Raw genomic sequence first — 16343 nt, 5'->3', positions numbered from 1 at the left:
GGTTGTCTAAGCCAAGACAAATAAGAGGACTCAGTAACACTATGATAAAGATGGTGGTTAGGATAATGAATCACAGAATCTGTTAGAGCAGGAAGGAACTGCAGGTGTCATCTAGGCCACCTCTTTCTTTATTAATTAAGAGCCAAGGCTCAGAGAGCTTAAGGGACATAGTCCAAACCATACGTCTAACAGAGTCAGAGTTAGGATAAGAAGCTGCTCTTAGCACTGTGTGATACATTGAGTCAGAGTCTCTTGATGGTATGGATGATTCAGGGGTGTGCTGAAATGTCCATTTGGAGTCTCAATTGGAGATTTAACAGACTTCTAGTGTTTGAGTCAGCTTCATAGTTCCCCCTTGAAACTTCACAGTTGTGTCAGAGGGATATGGAAGTAACTCAGAGGGATCTGCCCCGAACTGAGAGGTCCAGTACCCACCCAAGGAGATAAAGAACTCTTCTGGGCCAGGGGGAACCCTGAAATCCCCTTTCATGAGTTCTCCTGCATCTGGCCTACTCTGATCCACAGGGATGATTCTGAACTCTCTTTTCGTTATTCTGTAGATGGTACAATATGTTTGAAGAAAGGGCTGCTCACATAATTCAAAACTCATATAATTCAAAACTGGTTTTCTATAGCACTGACCAAAAAAGAAGGAGGATATTTCTGTTTGTTATTGCTCGATCATGTAACAATAGTGTAAACAGAATTTACAAATTGATTTGGCTTGGTATCCCTCTGGTTAAGCTGTTAAACCTCAACATTTTAATGACTTAACACAATAAAGGGTTGCTTCTTGCAAAAATCTGATGCAGGCTGGTTGACTGTCTTCTATGTTGCCGATATGCCGTGCCAAGGTTGCCAAAGCATGGGAAAAGAGAGTTAAAGGAGCCATATAGTCTCTTAACTGACTCAGCCTGGAAGTGACAAATGCCACAGTCCATTGGCCAGAACTAGAAACGTGGTTCTGACTCAAATGGAGAAGGGGCTGGGAAAAGTGCGTGGAAGAGTATACAGATACTTGATGAGCCCTAATGGTCTCTTCCACACACTTGATGCTTGATACTTTGAAATTACCTGCTTAAAATTTTTGGTAGGCAATTTCATATCATTTCAAGATTTAAGCATAAAGGTAAAACTTTCCTGTTACTTTCTTTCAAATATGCTTAAAGTGTAAGTGTTCGTTGAGTACACACTATCATTTTTAATAGATCTTTTGAGCTCCCTGTTAAAAACAATGAAACTTTTCAAAAATAGTTGTGAGATTTAGGTAAGTCATTTCACTTCTCTAAACCTGAATCCCAATTGAAAATGTGACTTAGCCCCTCATTCATGGGTATGTTGTGAAAATTAGATTAGAGATCACATGTAAAACACTTGACACAGTGCCTAGAACAAGGTAAGTGTTCAACGAATGTGGATTTTTCCTCTTTTTGGTATTGTTGATATTGTAATGGATCTACCACTGTCGACAGTAATACTGGATCCTCTGACTCAGAGGTGTATCCATCATCATCAGAAGATAGTGTACTTTACAGGAATAAGCGATGTTTTGGCCAAATTCTGGAAATGAAATGTCTTCGTCTTCTATATGTTCTTATTTTGGTAGTCATGGGGAATTTCAAAGGCCATGCTCTCCCTGGAACCTTCTTCCTCATCTTGGGGATTTGGTGGACAACAAAGTGCATTCTGAAATATGCCTTCAAAAAGCACAAGCGGACTTCCTACCTTGATTCCAAAGTATTATTCCATCGAGTAGAAATTTTGGAGGGAATCATAATAGCTGGAATGGCTTTAACTGGTGAGTGACCCTTTTCTGTGTTCTGTCTGCTTTTTGGGGTATTTTCACATGCAAAGAGAAGATTCAATATCAAAACAAGAAATTGCTAAAATAAAATTTTTATTCAAAAATACCCAAATACATATTATAATTGTAATTTCTATCTGATGTAATTTACTAGAAGGTGATACTTCATGTTTATACAAAGGGCTATTCCCTAATGAGTTAGTCATAGCAATTAACTTGCCTGCCCATTCAAGGTGAATTTCCTTTATAGAATTAGTTGGAGCCTTTAAAATAATTCTATATCAATTATTCTGATGCCTGAAAGAGTAAACTCTATCAGAAACCATTTTTCAAAATGACACCAAAATCATCAAATGATTATGGGAAGGCTTCAATAATAAATCATTGCCGATAGGCTGTCCAGACGGTCAGGCTGAAGAAAACTTATCTCCTGTGCTCATCCTTTTTGTGTGATTACTAAATTAGAGAGGGAGGTTGGGCCAGATGATTGTAAGGCCTTTCCATTGGCTCTATGATTCTGTAAAAATGTTCTGTGTTTTTAAAGTTTTAAAGAGAGGAATTTCGTTGCCAAATTCTATAGATTAATAAATAAAGCAGCATCTTCAAGAAAGCTTAAATGTTTGTGTAACTGACTGGACTCTATGCTGTATCTGTCTGTGCTTTCTCGGTTATCCTTAATTGGGGAGAAGCTGAACTCTAGCATTTTAATCCTGAACCAAGCACAACTCCCTACCCAAAGACATAGTGTGTAAGAAGGAAGTAATCAGATGCCATAGAACTAATCTCACAAATCTAAATCCAAAATTACTCAGGATTTATCTAGTCATTAAATTAAAATAGGAACTAAGACCGTCAGTGGAACTGATCAGGGAACTCAGTGGAAATAAGATCATTAGCTTTGAAGATCTGAAATAGCTGTTTGACTAAATTGGCTATCTTTGACTAACAGTGATTATCCAAACCAGTATCTGATGCTCTAAAACCAGCCTAAAGAACCAGTGCTCAGCTGTTAGGGAACAGCCCCGAAAGATGAGTCAATGTCATAAAAGGACACTATATTGGACTACGCAGTAGGCTGATCCTTCTGCATCTTCCTGCTTTCTCAATAAAGTTATGGAAAGATTGCTTAAAGTGTTATATGTCCCTCCGTAGGCATGCTTGGAGAACAGTTTATTCCTGGAGGACCGCACCTGACCTTATATGACTACAAAGAGGGCCAGTGGGTCCAACTCCCGGGCTGGCAGCATTTTACCATGTACTTCTTCTTTGGGCTGCTGGGTGTGACAAACATCTTATGTTCCACCATCAGGTCACTTCCTGCCTCCTTTACCAAGTTAATGTTAGCAAATGCCTTATTTGTGGAGGGTAAGTATGAGTATTTTCATATACCTTTCACTATTATTGGACATTTATCTATCCCTTTACAATAATACTCCTTTAGTGTCCTGGTGCAGCCTTGATCCACAGGGCCATCTGTTTGGGCCATGGTGAGCTATTGAGATGTCCTAGACAGGATGCCCAAGATTTTCCTTCCCTACCGACTCATTTAGTATAGCTGGACAAGTGCAATCATTCAATGTGTTTTATTCACATTTCACATCTGTCTTAAAGAACCACCTACCATGGTTATTTATCTCTGGTTTATCCTGGAGATTATCATTATTTCCATCTTTAACATGTGAAACTGAGCTCAGAGTAGTGAAGCATATATATCCTCAAACGAAGAGACCACTCACAGCAGAGTAGCTTCCATACCTACAAACTAGCCTTTTTAATATTGATATAGTAAAACTCCACCATTACATGATAAGCAGGGTCCAAAAAATTCAGTCACAGAAAAATGAGGTCCTAACATTTTTTTGTTCAGTTGGCCTCCCTGTTACTCTATAAGGAAACACTGAAAGCAAGTATTTAATGATTTGTTTTCATTTATTTCATATGTAAAGTATAGATTGATCATAGAACTGAAAAAGCCCCCATTTATCAGGAGGCAGTCATTTCCTAACGTCCACCTTGCCTCCCACGTCTAAAGGTAAGAGCTTTTGCCAAACACTCTTTGAAAACAAGAGCTAGATAAAAGTTGGGCACCAACAACTAAGCATGATTCTCATTATCTCAGGATGTTACCATATTTTGAATGAACATCCTTTCCTCCTCATCCAAATGAAAAGAATGAAGCTGAAGCCGGAATCTGTCCATGGGATTAAAAAATGTAGCTAGCTACTACTTCCTGGAAGCTTCCAGAGAATCTTGTCATACCCACCAAAGTGTACTTTTATGATTTTTGTGTATATCTGCTGCCTCCAGTGGACTGAATTCCTTAAGGCGAGGCTTTGTCTCATTCCTCTGCCTATTCACCCTAACTCCTGCTGCCCTACCCTCATCATGCTTATTATTCATCCTTTTGCATAAAGGTGCTTTGAAATATAGTTGGTTGAAAATGTCATAACATATTGGAGGAGAGAATAAAGGTTGGGGAAGGGAAAAGGAGATTTCAAAGATTCCATCCTAAAGAGGTAGTGGTGACTCCAAAAATGGTAGAGGTTTCCATTATTTTGGGAAGCAGTGGGCACCTGATATTTTAGACAAAGAAATGTGTGTGTTTGTAAAGTTGTGTGGAGAGAGAGAGAGAGAGAGAGAGAGAGAGAGAGAGAGAGAGAGAGAGAGAGAGAAAGAGAGAAACAGTAGGTAGTTTCATTAAAAAAGACAAACTATTTTTTCTCCCTGTATCAGGTTTTGTCTTCTACAATCACACTCATGGTCGGGAGATGCTGGACATCTTTGTGCACAAGCTTCTGGTCTTGGTCATCTTTTTGACAGGCCTGATTGCCTTCTTGGAGCTGTTCATACTGACCAATATAACTGTGGAACTTCTGCGGATAAGCTTTTTCCTACTTCAGGGAAGCTGGTTCTGGCAGGTGAGTTGGACCTCCAATTAATGTACCTGGTATCGCCACTGATAACCTTCTCTCTTTGATTGGTGGGTGTTTTGCTCTAGAACCCAGAGGCTTCCTTCTGATGTGCTGCTGGTAGTGAGAATGTGGACCTTTGAGAGGTGATGTTTCTTTGAGTGGCCCGGTGGCCCTGGTGGGAGCGGTGATAGAGCAGCAGGGAAGGAGGTTGGGTGTGTACATTTTCGTCACACACCTGAGTATCTATTTTGTAGGAACTCTGAGCCAGTGCTTTTAGCTGGAAGCAGTTCCTGATGCTAAAGCAGCTTAAAGCCTAATGGGTAATAAGCTCAAGAAACATATGGAAGGCAGGAAAGGGAGGAAATTATTATGTATTGAGAAACAACTATGTGCCCGCCACTGTACGGGACTTTTACACGCACATTGTTTCATTTTGTCCTCATGATGACTTGGATGTTAGGTATTATCATCCCCAATTTACTGACAAAGAAGACTCAGAGAGACCAAGTTACTTTCCCAGGATCACGCAGTAATGGAGCTAGCACCTAAGTGTGGGTCTGTCTGGCTCCAAATCCTAGGCACTTTCCATTTTACTGTTGACTCCCTAACGTTGGAGTGTTGAAAACATGTATTCCAATCAGTGAACATATACTTTATAGGGACTGATAAATCATAATCCAACATACATATATAGATGTAAAGAAAGTCTGGGATGAAAGGTGAATGTGGTTTAATCAGGGAATATTTCTTAGAGATTTTTAGTCACTAAAGTGCAGGGATTTGGGATGAGGAGGTTGTTCCAAGGATTTGCATTTCAGCGAGGAGTGGTAAGAAAGCACTGGTAGGCAAGAGGAAGAGAAACATCATGGTCAAAGCATCATGGCTAGGAAAGATGTGATATTTAAGCTTGCGGGGGACTAGAAAGGCTGTTGGAACAGAGACTAGTAAAGAGAGGACTAGATTCAGGGCATATTTTTAATTTAATTTAATTTATTTATTTATTTTTGGCTGTGTTGGGTCTTCGTTTCTGTGCGAGGGCTTTTTCTAGTTGTGGCTAGCGGGGGCCACTCTTCATCGCAGTGCACGGGCCTCTCACTGTCGCGGCCTCTCTTGTTGCGGAGCACAGGATCCAGACGCGCAGGCTCAGTAGTTGTGGCTCACGGGCCTAATTGCTCTGCAGCATGTGGGATCTTCCCAGACCAGGGCTCGAACCCGTGTCCCCTGTGTTGGCAGGCAGATTCTCAACCACTGCGCCACCAGGGAAGCCCAGGGCTTATTTTGAAGGAAAAATGGTATAGAAAAAATAACAAATACCTTATCATGTGATAAAATTGATAATCGGTGAATTTAACCAGTTGGTATACAGAAGTTGTTCTGTGAGATTATTTATCATCTGCTGGGAAGCGAAATAGAATACCATGTAAAACATGATTATGTATTCTATATCTCTTGATTGGAATGTTTTGCTATGTACATGTATTGCCAATTCAAAACTAAAAATAAATTAAAAAAAATTTAAAAGTGATAACTTCCGGTCAAGATGACACAGTGAGTTTATGCTTCAGTGTATCTCCTCTGCTTCAAACATATAACAATGACACAAACTATCAAAAATACCTATAAAATAAAAAAGAAATCAAAAGAAGAGAAAAGTAAATGAAAGGAAGAGACTAAAAAATACGTAGTTGCAATTAAACAACACAAGCAAAAATAGGGCAAGCCACCTGTGGTCCAGACACAGAATAGAAATGCAGAGCCAGAGTAGAGCTGGGCTGCAGGCCTGAGGGCTCCAGGCTAGGGTAGACATGGCAGTTGGTTCTTTGGCTCCAGGGGAGCTAAAAGGAAATTGAAGGGTTCCTCTTGATGTGGGGATAAAATCAGGTTCTTGGAACTCTTTTTAGTTATATGTTTACATATTCTCTACTCCTAATTGCTTTCCATCCATTTGATCTTTCACTTTCTGATAGAGGTCTGTTAAAATTTTATCTTATAGTTATGGATTTGTTAATTTCTCCTTATTTTCAATTTTTTCTTTAATGTCATGAGGCTGTATTCTGCTTCTCCCCTTCTAGTTTTTTGAGTTGAATGTTCACTTATTTTCAGTTTTTCTTGTTTTTAAATAAATACACCTAAGGCTATAGAATTTCTTCTATATACTACTATAGCTACCTCCCGTGAGATTTGGTGTGTGGTAGCTTTCACTCTTGGGCAACTTGTTTTTTTTTTAACATCTTTATTGGAGTATAATTGCTTTACAATGGTGTGTTAGTTTCTGCTTTATAACAAAGTGAATCAGTTATACATATACATATGTTCCCATATCTCTTCCCTATTGCATCTCCCTCCCTGCCGCCCTCCCTATCCCACCCCTCTAGGTGGTTACAAACCACAGAGCTGATCTCCCTGTGCTGTGCGGCTGCTTCCCACTAGCTATCTATTTTATGTTTGTTAGTGTATATATGTTCATGCCAGTCTCTCATTTGTCACAGCTTACCCTTCCCCCTCCCAATATCCTCAAGTCCATTCTCTAGTAGGTCTGTGTCTTTATTCTCTTGGGCAATTTTGAATGTTGCATTTTCTTTGTGCTTTCCTTTTTAATTTATGAGTTATTTAGGAGTGCACTTTTCAGTTTCCAAAAATATTTTTTCTTTTTATTATTTATTTTCAATTCAGTTGCTTTGTATGTGTTCTCTTTGAAATGTGTTGGGACTTCCTTTGGGACATAGCCCAATGTCAGTGGTAGTAAATGTTCCATGTATCTGAAAAAAGTATATTCTGTCTTTGCTGTGTTGAAGATTCTACATATATTTACTAAATCAAGTTTCTTAAAGAGCTAAATATTCAAATAAAGAAGTTAGAAAGTAAGAAAAAAGGGGAGGGCTTCCCCGGTGGTGCAGTGGTTAAGAAACTGCCTGCCAATATAGGGGACACGGATTTGAACCCTGATCCGGGAAGATCCCACATGCCGTGGAGCAACTAAGCCTGTGCACCACAACTACTGAGCCTGCGCTCTAGAGCCCACGAGCCACAACTACTGAAGCCCACGCACCTAGAGCCCGAGCTCTGCAATAAGAGAAGCCACTGCAATGAGAAGCCCGTATGCCGCAACTAGAGAAAGCCGCGTGCAGCAACAAAGACCCAATACAGCCAAGAATAACTAAAAAATAAACTTATATAAAAAAAAAAGTAAAAAGGGGAAACCCAAAGAGAGTTGAAGAAAGGAATAATAAAGATAAGAGCAGAATTAATGAAACTAATTTGAGTTCCATTAATAATTAATGATTAATTAAATATCTGAGGGAGGACGCTGTGGGGTGTCACAACTGAGAATAGGATGGCTTAATTTTGTCCCTTTTGACAGATAAACAATCTTTTCACATTTCCCCAGGAGCTTTTCTAAGGAAGAGATATGAGGTTAAAGTCTTGGGGCATAAATCTGAGATTATTTAAAAAATTTTCCAGCCATCATTATGTCTAGACTAGTATCTTTCTTTACCTGGCAGCCAGACTAAGTAACGTTTGGGACTTAAAGGAAAATGAACATTTCGTACCAATGCAAACACACACACTGGCAGGAAATGAAGCTTTAGCCATAGTACATCTCCTCCCCCGCCCCCTCCCTGTTAGATTCCTCTGAAACAAAAATGTTTCAGGGACTTAGGTGAATTTATTATGCTTCCATGTTTTGTTGCTATGAATGTTTATGCCCCAAACTGTATCTCAAGCTAATACTATTACATTGTGATTTCCTTTTCACCATATTTTTTTCTCTCGCTACTTCTCCATACATGGTTAATATTAAGCACAATACTAGTGCTTAAACAATATATAGACAGATTAGAGAAAAGGTACACCTAGATTCTTGGAACCATAAGTATGGTGAACTGAATGAGGCAAATGCTCACAGTGGCCATTTTTAAAATAACTCATCTATAAATAATTAGATAGTAGACAAACCTGGAGGGAATTCCCCTCCCAACCTATTAAAAATGGTCTCTTTCCTAAACCACATTACAGCCAAATATATTTTCTCAAAAACCTAACCATGATGCAATTTAAAAAAGAAAAAAAATCCCTTGGGTCCATTTATTCCATGAATCGTGTTTTCTGAGTCTGTGTGTGGGACAATATTTCTAAAGCTCACTTTAGAAAGCTCGCTTTGTCATCCTCAAATTCCCACCCTTCGTGGTCAGAGCCGTGGCTCAGAGAGAATCAGGAAATGAGGAAGACACACCTGCTGCCTTTGCTTCTCAAGATGTTGGACAATTGCTTCAGCTGTACCTCCCAGCTCCACTAATTGCACCGGGAACTCCCATGATCCCCAGATCTCTAAGCCCAAACTAAAACCCAGCCTTGTCTTACCTTTAAGAACGATAAAAGTTCATTTGAAAATGACAAAAAGACCCAACTAAGTAGCAGTGGTCTGAGGTCTGATATGGTAGATCAAACACTTGTTTAGGCTTATAGTGTTGAAATAAGTGACTGGAAAATAAGAAAGAAAACACTAGGAAAGTCGAACTAACATATAGGTAATGGGCCCTGGCTGGATGCCTATTAGAGAAGATAATTATTTACATTTTAAATGTGATACTAATGAAGCTTAAACTAGTCTAAAACAGATGTTCAGGAGTGACATACAAGATACAGCAAGAAAAAAATTCTTTTTCAGACCTTTTTTTTCTTGGAATTTTATATTAGGAAGGAAATTAGGACAGCAGATGAAAGAATAGTGACTAACTTTTACATTTAAAGGAAGATTTAATGGGTTGTGGCATTATCTGGCCTTAATTTTCAACTTTCCTAATTTACTTGGGTTTAGCCTGAAGTGACTTTCCAAACGTTTCTATGGCTTTCAGTATAATCACATCTGTTAACTCTGTTCACAGGCTTCACAGTGGCCTTCAGTCAAATATTTAGCGTTCAGTATATTAGGCTATGAGGATCCCAGTGAGATTAGCAGTAGAGGGTGCTCAAAGTTTCTCTTTTCCTGGTGTAAAACAGTAAATGCTTTGGTAAAACTGATGATGACTGAGAGATTTCATTTTGGAAGCTCCAAAAAAGGGTTGTGACTATGGCATGGAGGGAGAAGTCTGTGAGCCTCCAGGTCAAGCAGACCTGGGTCTGAATTCTGGATCTACCATATTAATCACATGACCTTAGACTAGCTATTCTGTGAGCTTAAGGTTCCTCAAATAAAAAATAGAAATGATGTCTCATGAGACTGTTGCTTGAATGAAATATTCCAACCTGAAAATACCTCATGCCTTGAGGAGATATTGTTAATTCCATAGGAAGAGGGTTGAGAAAGCTTCCAGAAGAAGGTAAACTTGAGTTGGGGTTTGAAAGATGGTTGAGAGTCACCAGTGTGTCCAGGCTTGAGCTTTAGGACAGTTGATACTCTTCTGCTTATTTCAGCCTTAGCTCCTTCCTGTATTAGTGTCCTAGGGCTGCAGTCACAAATTCCCACAAGCAGGAAGACTTAAAACAATGGAAATTTATGCTTCACTGTTCTGGGAGATGGAACTAAGAATCAAGGTGGCAGCAGGTTGATTCTGTCTTGGGGGCCCAAAGGGAGAATTTGTCCCATGCTACCCTCCTAGTCAGTTGCCAGCAATCCTTGACTTGGCAGCATGACTCCAATCTCTGCCTCCATAGTCACACCTGTGTGTTTCTGTGCACCTGTGTCTTCATATGGACTTCTTATAAGGACACCCATCATTAGATTCAGGGCCAGTTCTGATCCAATATGACCTCATCTCATCTGGATGACATCTACAAATAACTTATTTCCAAATGAGGTCACGTTCACAAGTATCTGGGGTTAGGGTTTCAACATGCCCTTTTACAGGGCACCATTTAGCCCACAACAACTGCTAAGTCTTCCCTCTGGGAGCTGGAGCAAATCACTCCCCAATCAGGGGTAGATGGGTGGTGTGGACGGCATTGAAGGAACATAGGTGACACTGATAGGTGGGAACTGGAGAGCTAGTCCATTGTGCATTAAACTCAACCTTCCTAAAAGGCCCTTTCTTGACCCAGAATTTCTCTGTCATCCTCCCTGAATTGATGAGAGAGGAGGACATGAGAGGCAAATTCTCATGGTCCTGGCACCCTAGCTAAAATGGCTGGGCCCCCTGAACTGAGAATTGACTACATGACTTCTTGTAGGAAACTTGTCAGTTTCCTTCTTGTCATTTCCAAACAGTGAGCACAGAGGAGCCAGCAAGTCTCGCTTTCTTACAGGGCCTTCAGAGACCTGGGCTCTGGTCACTGTGGTCTCCACGGTGAGCTTTCCTAACAGTATATAAAGGGGTATTGCAAAACACGGGTATGTCCAAACAGCAGGCAAACTAGCTGGGTGGCACTTTCCTCCTGGAGTTTCTGGATACTGTAGGTTCAGATCTCTAATCTGATGACTGATCTATCTTTTGCCAGTGGTGTTAACTCCTCATTCCTTTAGAACGTTACCATGTCCTAATTCAGAATCCCCAGCCCTTGGTGGGTGAGACACAGCAGCAATGACGCAAATACTTTTGTAACTGTTTGGAGATGGAAGGGCAGGCTCGTGCGTTACTTAGTTTTCTTATCTCTAAAATAGAGACAACAAAGGGATTCTGTCTCCTGGGATGTAGAGGAGGGCAGGAAGGAGTTATTGCACAGTACCTTGCTAATTTCCACTCATGATACTTTGGAAAACTTTATGAATGTGACATTGGTTAATAAATAAAATGCATAGCACCAGAGTAAAAATAAAGACCTCTGGATTGCTCCACTTGGTCAGGCAACTACCAACCTGAATGATGAATCGATGGAGAGCACGTGTTGTGGCTCATGCTTTGGAAAAAAAAAAGAAATATTTCTATTTTTAGAAATAAGCTGAGACTGCAGACTTTTGTATGAAGTTCCCTAATTTTTTAAATGTTGAAAACTAATTCAACTTATTTTAAAAAGTGTGCAGGCCAGGTAAAGCATGTCTGTTATGCAGATGTGGCCCAGGGTCTGCCAGTCTCTAATCTGTGTTTTAAGGGTAAGACAGTAGTACCATGTCTTCATGGGACCAACTACCATCTCAGTACTGATTTTTCAAACCGTATCAGAACTGCTGAGATGACTCACATGGACCCTGTTGTCCATGCCACTGTCCTTCATACTGCTCCACTGAGAAAGGCTAAATGATGAAAGAGAGTGTGGGGTAGAAGAAAGAACACACAGAGTTTTGCAGCCAGACGGTCATGATTTGGAACCCTGTCTTAGTCATTTGGCCATTTTGCAATGTTGGGGAAGTTACTGAAGTCTCTGAGTCCCAGTTTTACCCTCTGTAATATGGGGATAATGATACCTTCTTCCTGGGGTTGTTGTGAGAATGAGAATTACTGTGTATGAGTAATATACACAGTATATTACTGTGTGTAATATGTGTATGAGTGTGGTTAAAGTGCCTGACACATGGCAGTACATCTACCAAGTGGTACAAATGGCAGTTCTCCTTCCAACTAAAGGGAATCCTTTAAAATAGGAAACAGGGACAAGTGATTAAGGCACAAATCTTAGCTTTCCCCGATTTATTCACATTACTTGAAATTTCAAACAGAAACGGTTTCACTCAATATTATAAACTAAATCCTTTTTTTTTTCCCCTGTAAGATTTCATTTATTAGATGTATGATCAGGAGCAAATCACTAAACCACCTAATTTTCTCATCTGGTTAAAGAGGATAACAATACATTAACTTGGGATAATAGCACATTGGGGACTTCCCTGGTGGCACAGTGGTTAAGAATCCACCTGCCAATGCAGGGGACACGGGTTGGAGCCCTGGTCCGGGATGATCCTACACGCCACGGAGCAACTAAGCCCGTGCGCCACAACTACTGAGCCTGCGCGCTAGAGCCCACGAGCCACAACTACTAAAACCTGCGCGCCTAGAGCCCGTGCTCCACAACGAGAGAAGGCACCGCAGTGAGAATCCGGCACACCTCAATGAAGAGTAGCCCCCACTCACCGCAACTAGAGAAAGCCTGCACGCAGCAATGAAGACCCAATGCAGCCTTAAAAAAAAAAAAAAAAAAAAAGACCACATTATTGAAGGGCCATAGTAAGGAAACCTCCTAAGCACTGTAACTGACATATAGTTAGCTAATATGATAGATATTTGTACAATTATCCATGTAATTATCTTGGTTTTGTATTTCATTTGGATCTTGAAACCTGACATCTGTTCCTCTATCTATCTATCATCTATGTATCTTAATTTTTTATTGGAGTAAAATTCTTATAACATAGAATTAACCTTCCTTCCTTCCTTCCTCCCTCCCTCCCTCCCTCCCTCCCTCCCTCCCTTTTCCAGTTTTATTAAGGAATAATTGATGCACAGCCCTGTATAAATTTCGTGTGTACAGCATAATGATTTCACTTACCTAATGAAATGATTACCAAAATAAGTTTAGTGAACATCCATCATCTCATGTGGAAACAAAATTAAAGACAAAGAAAAAAATTCTTTTTCCTGTGCTAAGAAATTTTAGAGTTTACTCTAACTTTCATATATAACATACAGCAGTGATAATTCTATTGATCATATTGTACATTATATTACTTATTTATTGTATAACTGGAAGTTTGTACCTTTTGAGTGCCTTTATCCAATACCTCTTCCTTCCACCTTCCACTTCTGGTAACCACAAATCTGATCTCTTTTTCTAAGAGTTTGTTTGTTTGTTTTTGAAGTATAATTGAAAAATAAACATAAAAATTTTAATTGTTAGTTCCTCATGCACAACATAGTGATTTGATATTTCTATACATTTCAAAATGATCACCACAATACTCTAGTTGCCATCTATCACCATACAAAGCTATTACATAATTATTGACTATTCCCAACACTGTACATTTCATACCTGTGACTCATTTATTTTGTGACTGGAAGCTTGTACCTCTTAATCTCCCTCACTGATTTCTCTCATCCCCCACCAACTCTCTCCTCTCTGGCAACATTTTATGCATTTTAAAGTGTATAATTCAGCAGCATTTAGTACATTCACAGTGTTGTGCAACTATCACCTCTATTTAGTTCTAAAACATTTTCATCACCCCAAAAGGAAACCACGGATCCATTAACCAGTCATTTCCTTTCCCTCTCCTCCCAGTCCCTGGTTACCACTCTGCTTTCTGTCGCTATGGATTTACCTATTCTGGATATTTCATGTAAACAGAATCATGCAATATGTTACCTTTTGTGTCTAGTTTCTTTCTCTAACATAATGTTTTCAAGGTTCATCCATGTTGTATTATATATTAATATGTCAGTTTTTATGGCTGAATAATATTCTGTTGTATGGAAATACCACGTGGTGCTAATTCATCATCAGCTAATGGACATTTGGATTGTTCTTAACTTTTGGCTCTTGTGAATAATGCTGCTATGAACATTTGTGTAGAAGTTTTTGTCTGAATACCTGCTTTCAATTATTTTGGGTATGTTTAGTACCTAGAATGAAATTGCCAAGTCATGTGATAATTCTATATTTAACTTTTTGAGACACTGTCAAATTGTTTTCCACATAGCTGTACCATTTTACATTCTCACCAGCAATGTATAACGATTCCAATTTCACCATATCCTTACCAGCACTTGTTACTTATTATTATTATTACCATCCTAGGAGGTGTGAAGTGGTATCTCATAGTGGTTTTGATTTGCATTTCTCTAATAACTAAAGATGTTCATAATTTTTTCTTGAGCTTATCGACCATTTGTACACTTTCTTTTGGGAAATGAGTCTTCTATTCCTTTGCCCATTAAAATTTTTTTAGCTTTTTGTTGAGATTTAGGAGTTCTTTAAATATTCTTGATATCAATTCCTTACCAGATACATGATTTGCAAGGATTTTCTCCTATGCTGTGATTGTCTTTTCATTTTCCTGATCATGTCGTTTGATGCACAAAAGCTCTTTTTATTAATAGCTCAGCTTTCTTTAAATTATTTTTTTACATCTTTATTGGAGTATAATTGCTTTACAATGGTTTGTTAGTTTCTGCTTTATAACAAAGTGAATCAGTTATACATATACATATGTTCCCATATCTCTTCCCTCTTGCATCTCCCTCCCTCCCATACTCCCTATCCCATCACTCCAGGTGGTCACAAAGCACCAAGCCGATCTCCCTGTGCTATGCGGCTGCTTCCCACTAGCTATCTACCTTACGTTTGGTAGTATATATATGTCCATGCCTCTCTCTCGCTTTGTCACAGCTTACCCTTCCCCCTCCCCATATCCTCAAGTCCATTCTCTACTAGGTCTGTGTCTTTATTCCTGTCTTAACCCTAGGTTCTTCATGACATTTTTAAAAAAATTCCATATATATGTGTTAGCATATGGTATTTGTCTTTCTCTTTCTGACTTACTTCACTCTGTATGACAGACTCTAAGTCTATCCACCTCATTACAAATAGCTCAATTTCGTTTCCTTTTATGGCTGAGTAATATTCCATTGTATATATGTGCCACATCTTCTTTATCCATTCATCCGATGATGGACACTTAGGTTGTTTCCATCTCCGGGCTATTGTAAATAGAGCTGCAATGAACATTTTGGTACATGACTCTTTTTGAATTATGGTGTTCTCAGGGTATATGCCCAGTAGTGGGATTGCTGGGTCATATGGTAGTTCTATTTGTGGTTTTTTAAGGAATCTCCATACTGTTCTCCACAGTGGCTGTATCAATTTACATTCCCCCCAACAGTTCAAGAGTGTTCCCTTTTCTCCACACCCTCTCCAGCATTTATTGTTTCTAGATATTTTGGTGGTGGCCATTCTGACTGGTGTGAGATGATATCTCATTGTAGTTTTGATTTGCATTTCTCTAATGATTTTTGATGTTGAGCATTCTTTCATGTGTTTGTTGGCAGTCTGTATATCTTCTTTGGAGAAATGTCTATTTAGGTTTTCTGCCCATTTTTGGATTGGGTTGTTTGTTTTTTTGTTATTGAACTGCATGAACTGCTTATAAATTTTGGAGATTAATCCTTTGTCAGTTGCTTCGTTTGCAAATATTTTTTCCCATTCTGAGGGTTATCTTTTGGTCTTGTTTATGGTTTCCTTTGCTGTGCAAAAGCTTTGAAGTTTCATTAGGTCCTATATTTTAATTTTTGTTTTTATTTCCATTTCTCTAGGAGGTGGGTCAAAAAGGATCTTGCTGTGATTTATGTCATAGAGTGTTCTGCCTATGTTTTCCTCGAAGAGTTTGATAGTTTCTGGCCTTACATTGAGGTCTTTAATCCATTTTGAGCTTATTTTTGTGTATGGTGTTAGGCAGTGATCTAATCTCATACTTTTACATGTACCTGTCCAGTTTTCCCAGCACCACTTATTGAAGAGGCTCTCCTTTCTCCACTGTACATTCCTGCTTCCTTTATCAAAAATAAGGTGACAATATGTGCGTGGGTTTACCTCTGGGCTTTCTATCCTGTTCCATTGATCTATCTTTCTGTTTTTGTGCCAGTACCATAATGTCTTGATTACTGTAGCTTTATAGTATAGTCTGAAGTCAGGGAGCCTGATTCCTCCAGCTCCGTTTTTCGTTCTCAAGATTGCTTTGGCTATTTGGGATCTTTTGTGTT

The 16343-nt window shown here is 39.2% G+C and overlaps 1 protein-coding gene across 4 annotated transcripts in view; it reads left to right on the top strand.

Moving 5' to 3' along the window:
- The window catches only part of TMEM45A (transmembrane protein 45A), a 116589-nt gene that overhangs the window by 68618 nt on the left and 31628 nt on the right, over positions 1-16343 (top strand). For 3 of the 4 annotated variants that reach the window (XM_032631627.1, XM_032631629.1, XM_032631626.1), the window contains exons 2-4: positions 1607-1798; positions 2957-3169; positions 4538-4722. In XM_032631627.1, coding sequence (XP_032487518.1) covers positions 1609-1798; positions 2957-3169; positions 4538-4722 — 588 coding nt within the window. In that variant the 5' untranslated portion in view covers positions 1607-1608. Of the gene's footprint in view, positions 1-1604; positions 1799-2956; positions 3170-4537; positions 4723-16343 lie in introns of those variants that run through there. The other variant, XM_032631628.1, reaches the window with a different exon arrangement.

The sequence above is a fragment of the Phocoena sinus genome, chromosome 4 (genome assembly GCF_008692025.1).
Source record: "Phocoena sinus isolate mPhoSin1 chromosome 4, mPhoSin1.pri, whole genome shotgun sequence".
Lineage (NCBI taxonomy): Eukaryota > Metazoa > Chordata > Mammalia > Artiodactyla > Phocoenidae > Phocoena > Phocoena sinus.
The sequence above is the reverse complement of the archived record's forward strand: the minus strand, read 5'-3'. Positions and strand labels throughout refer to the sequence as shown.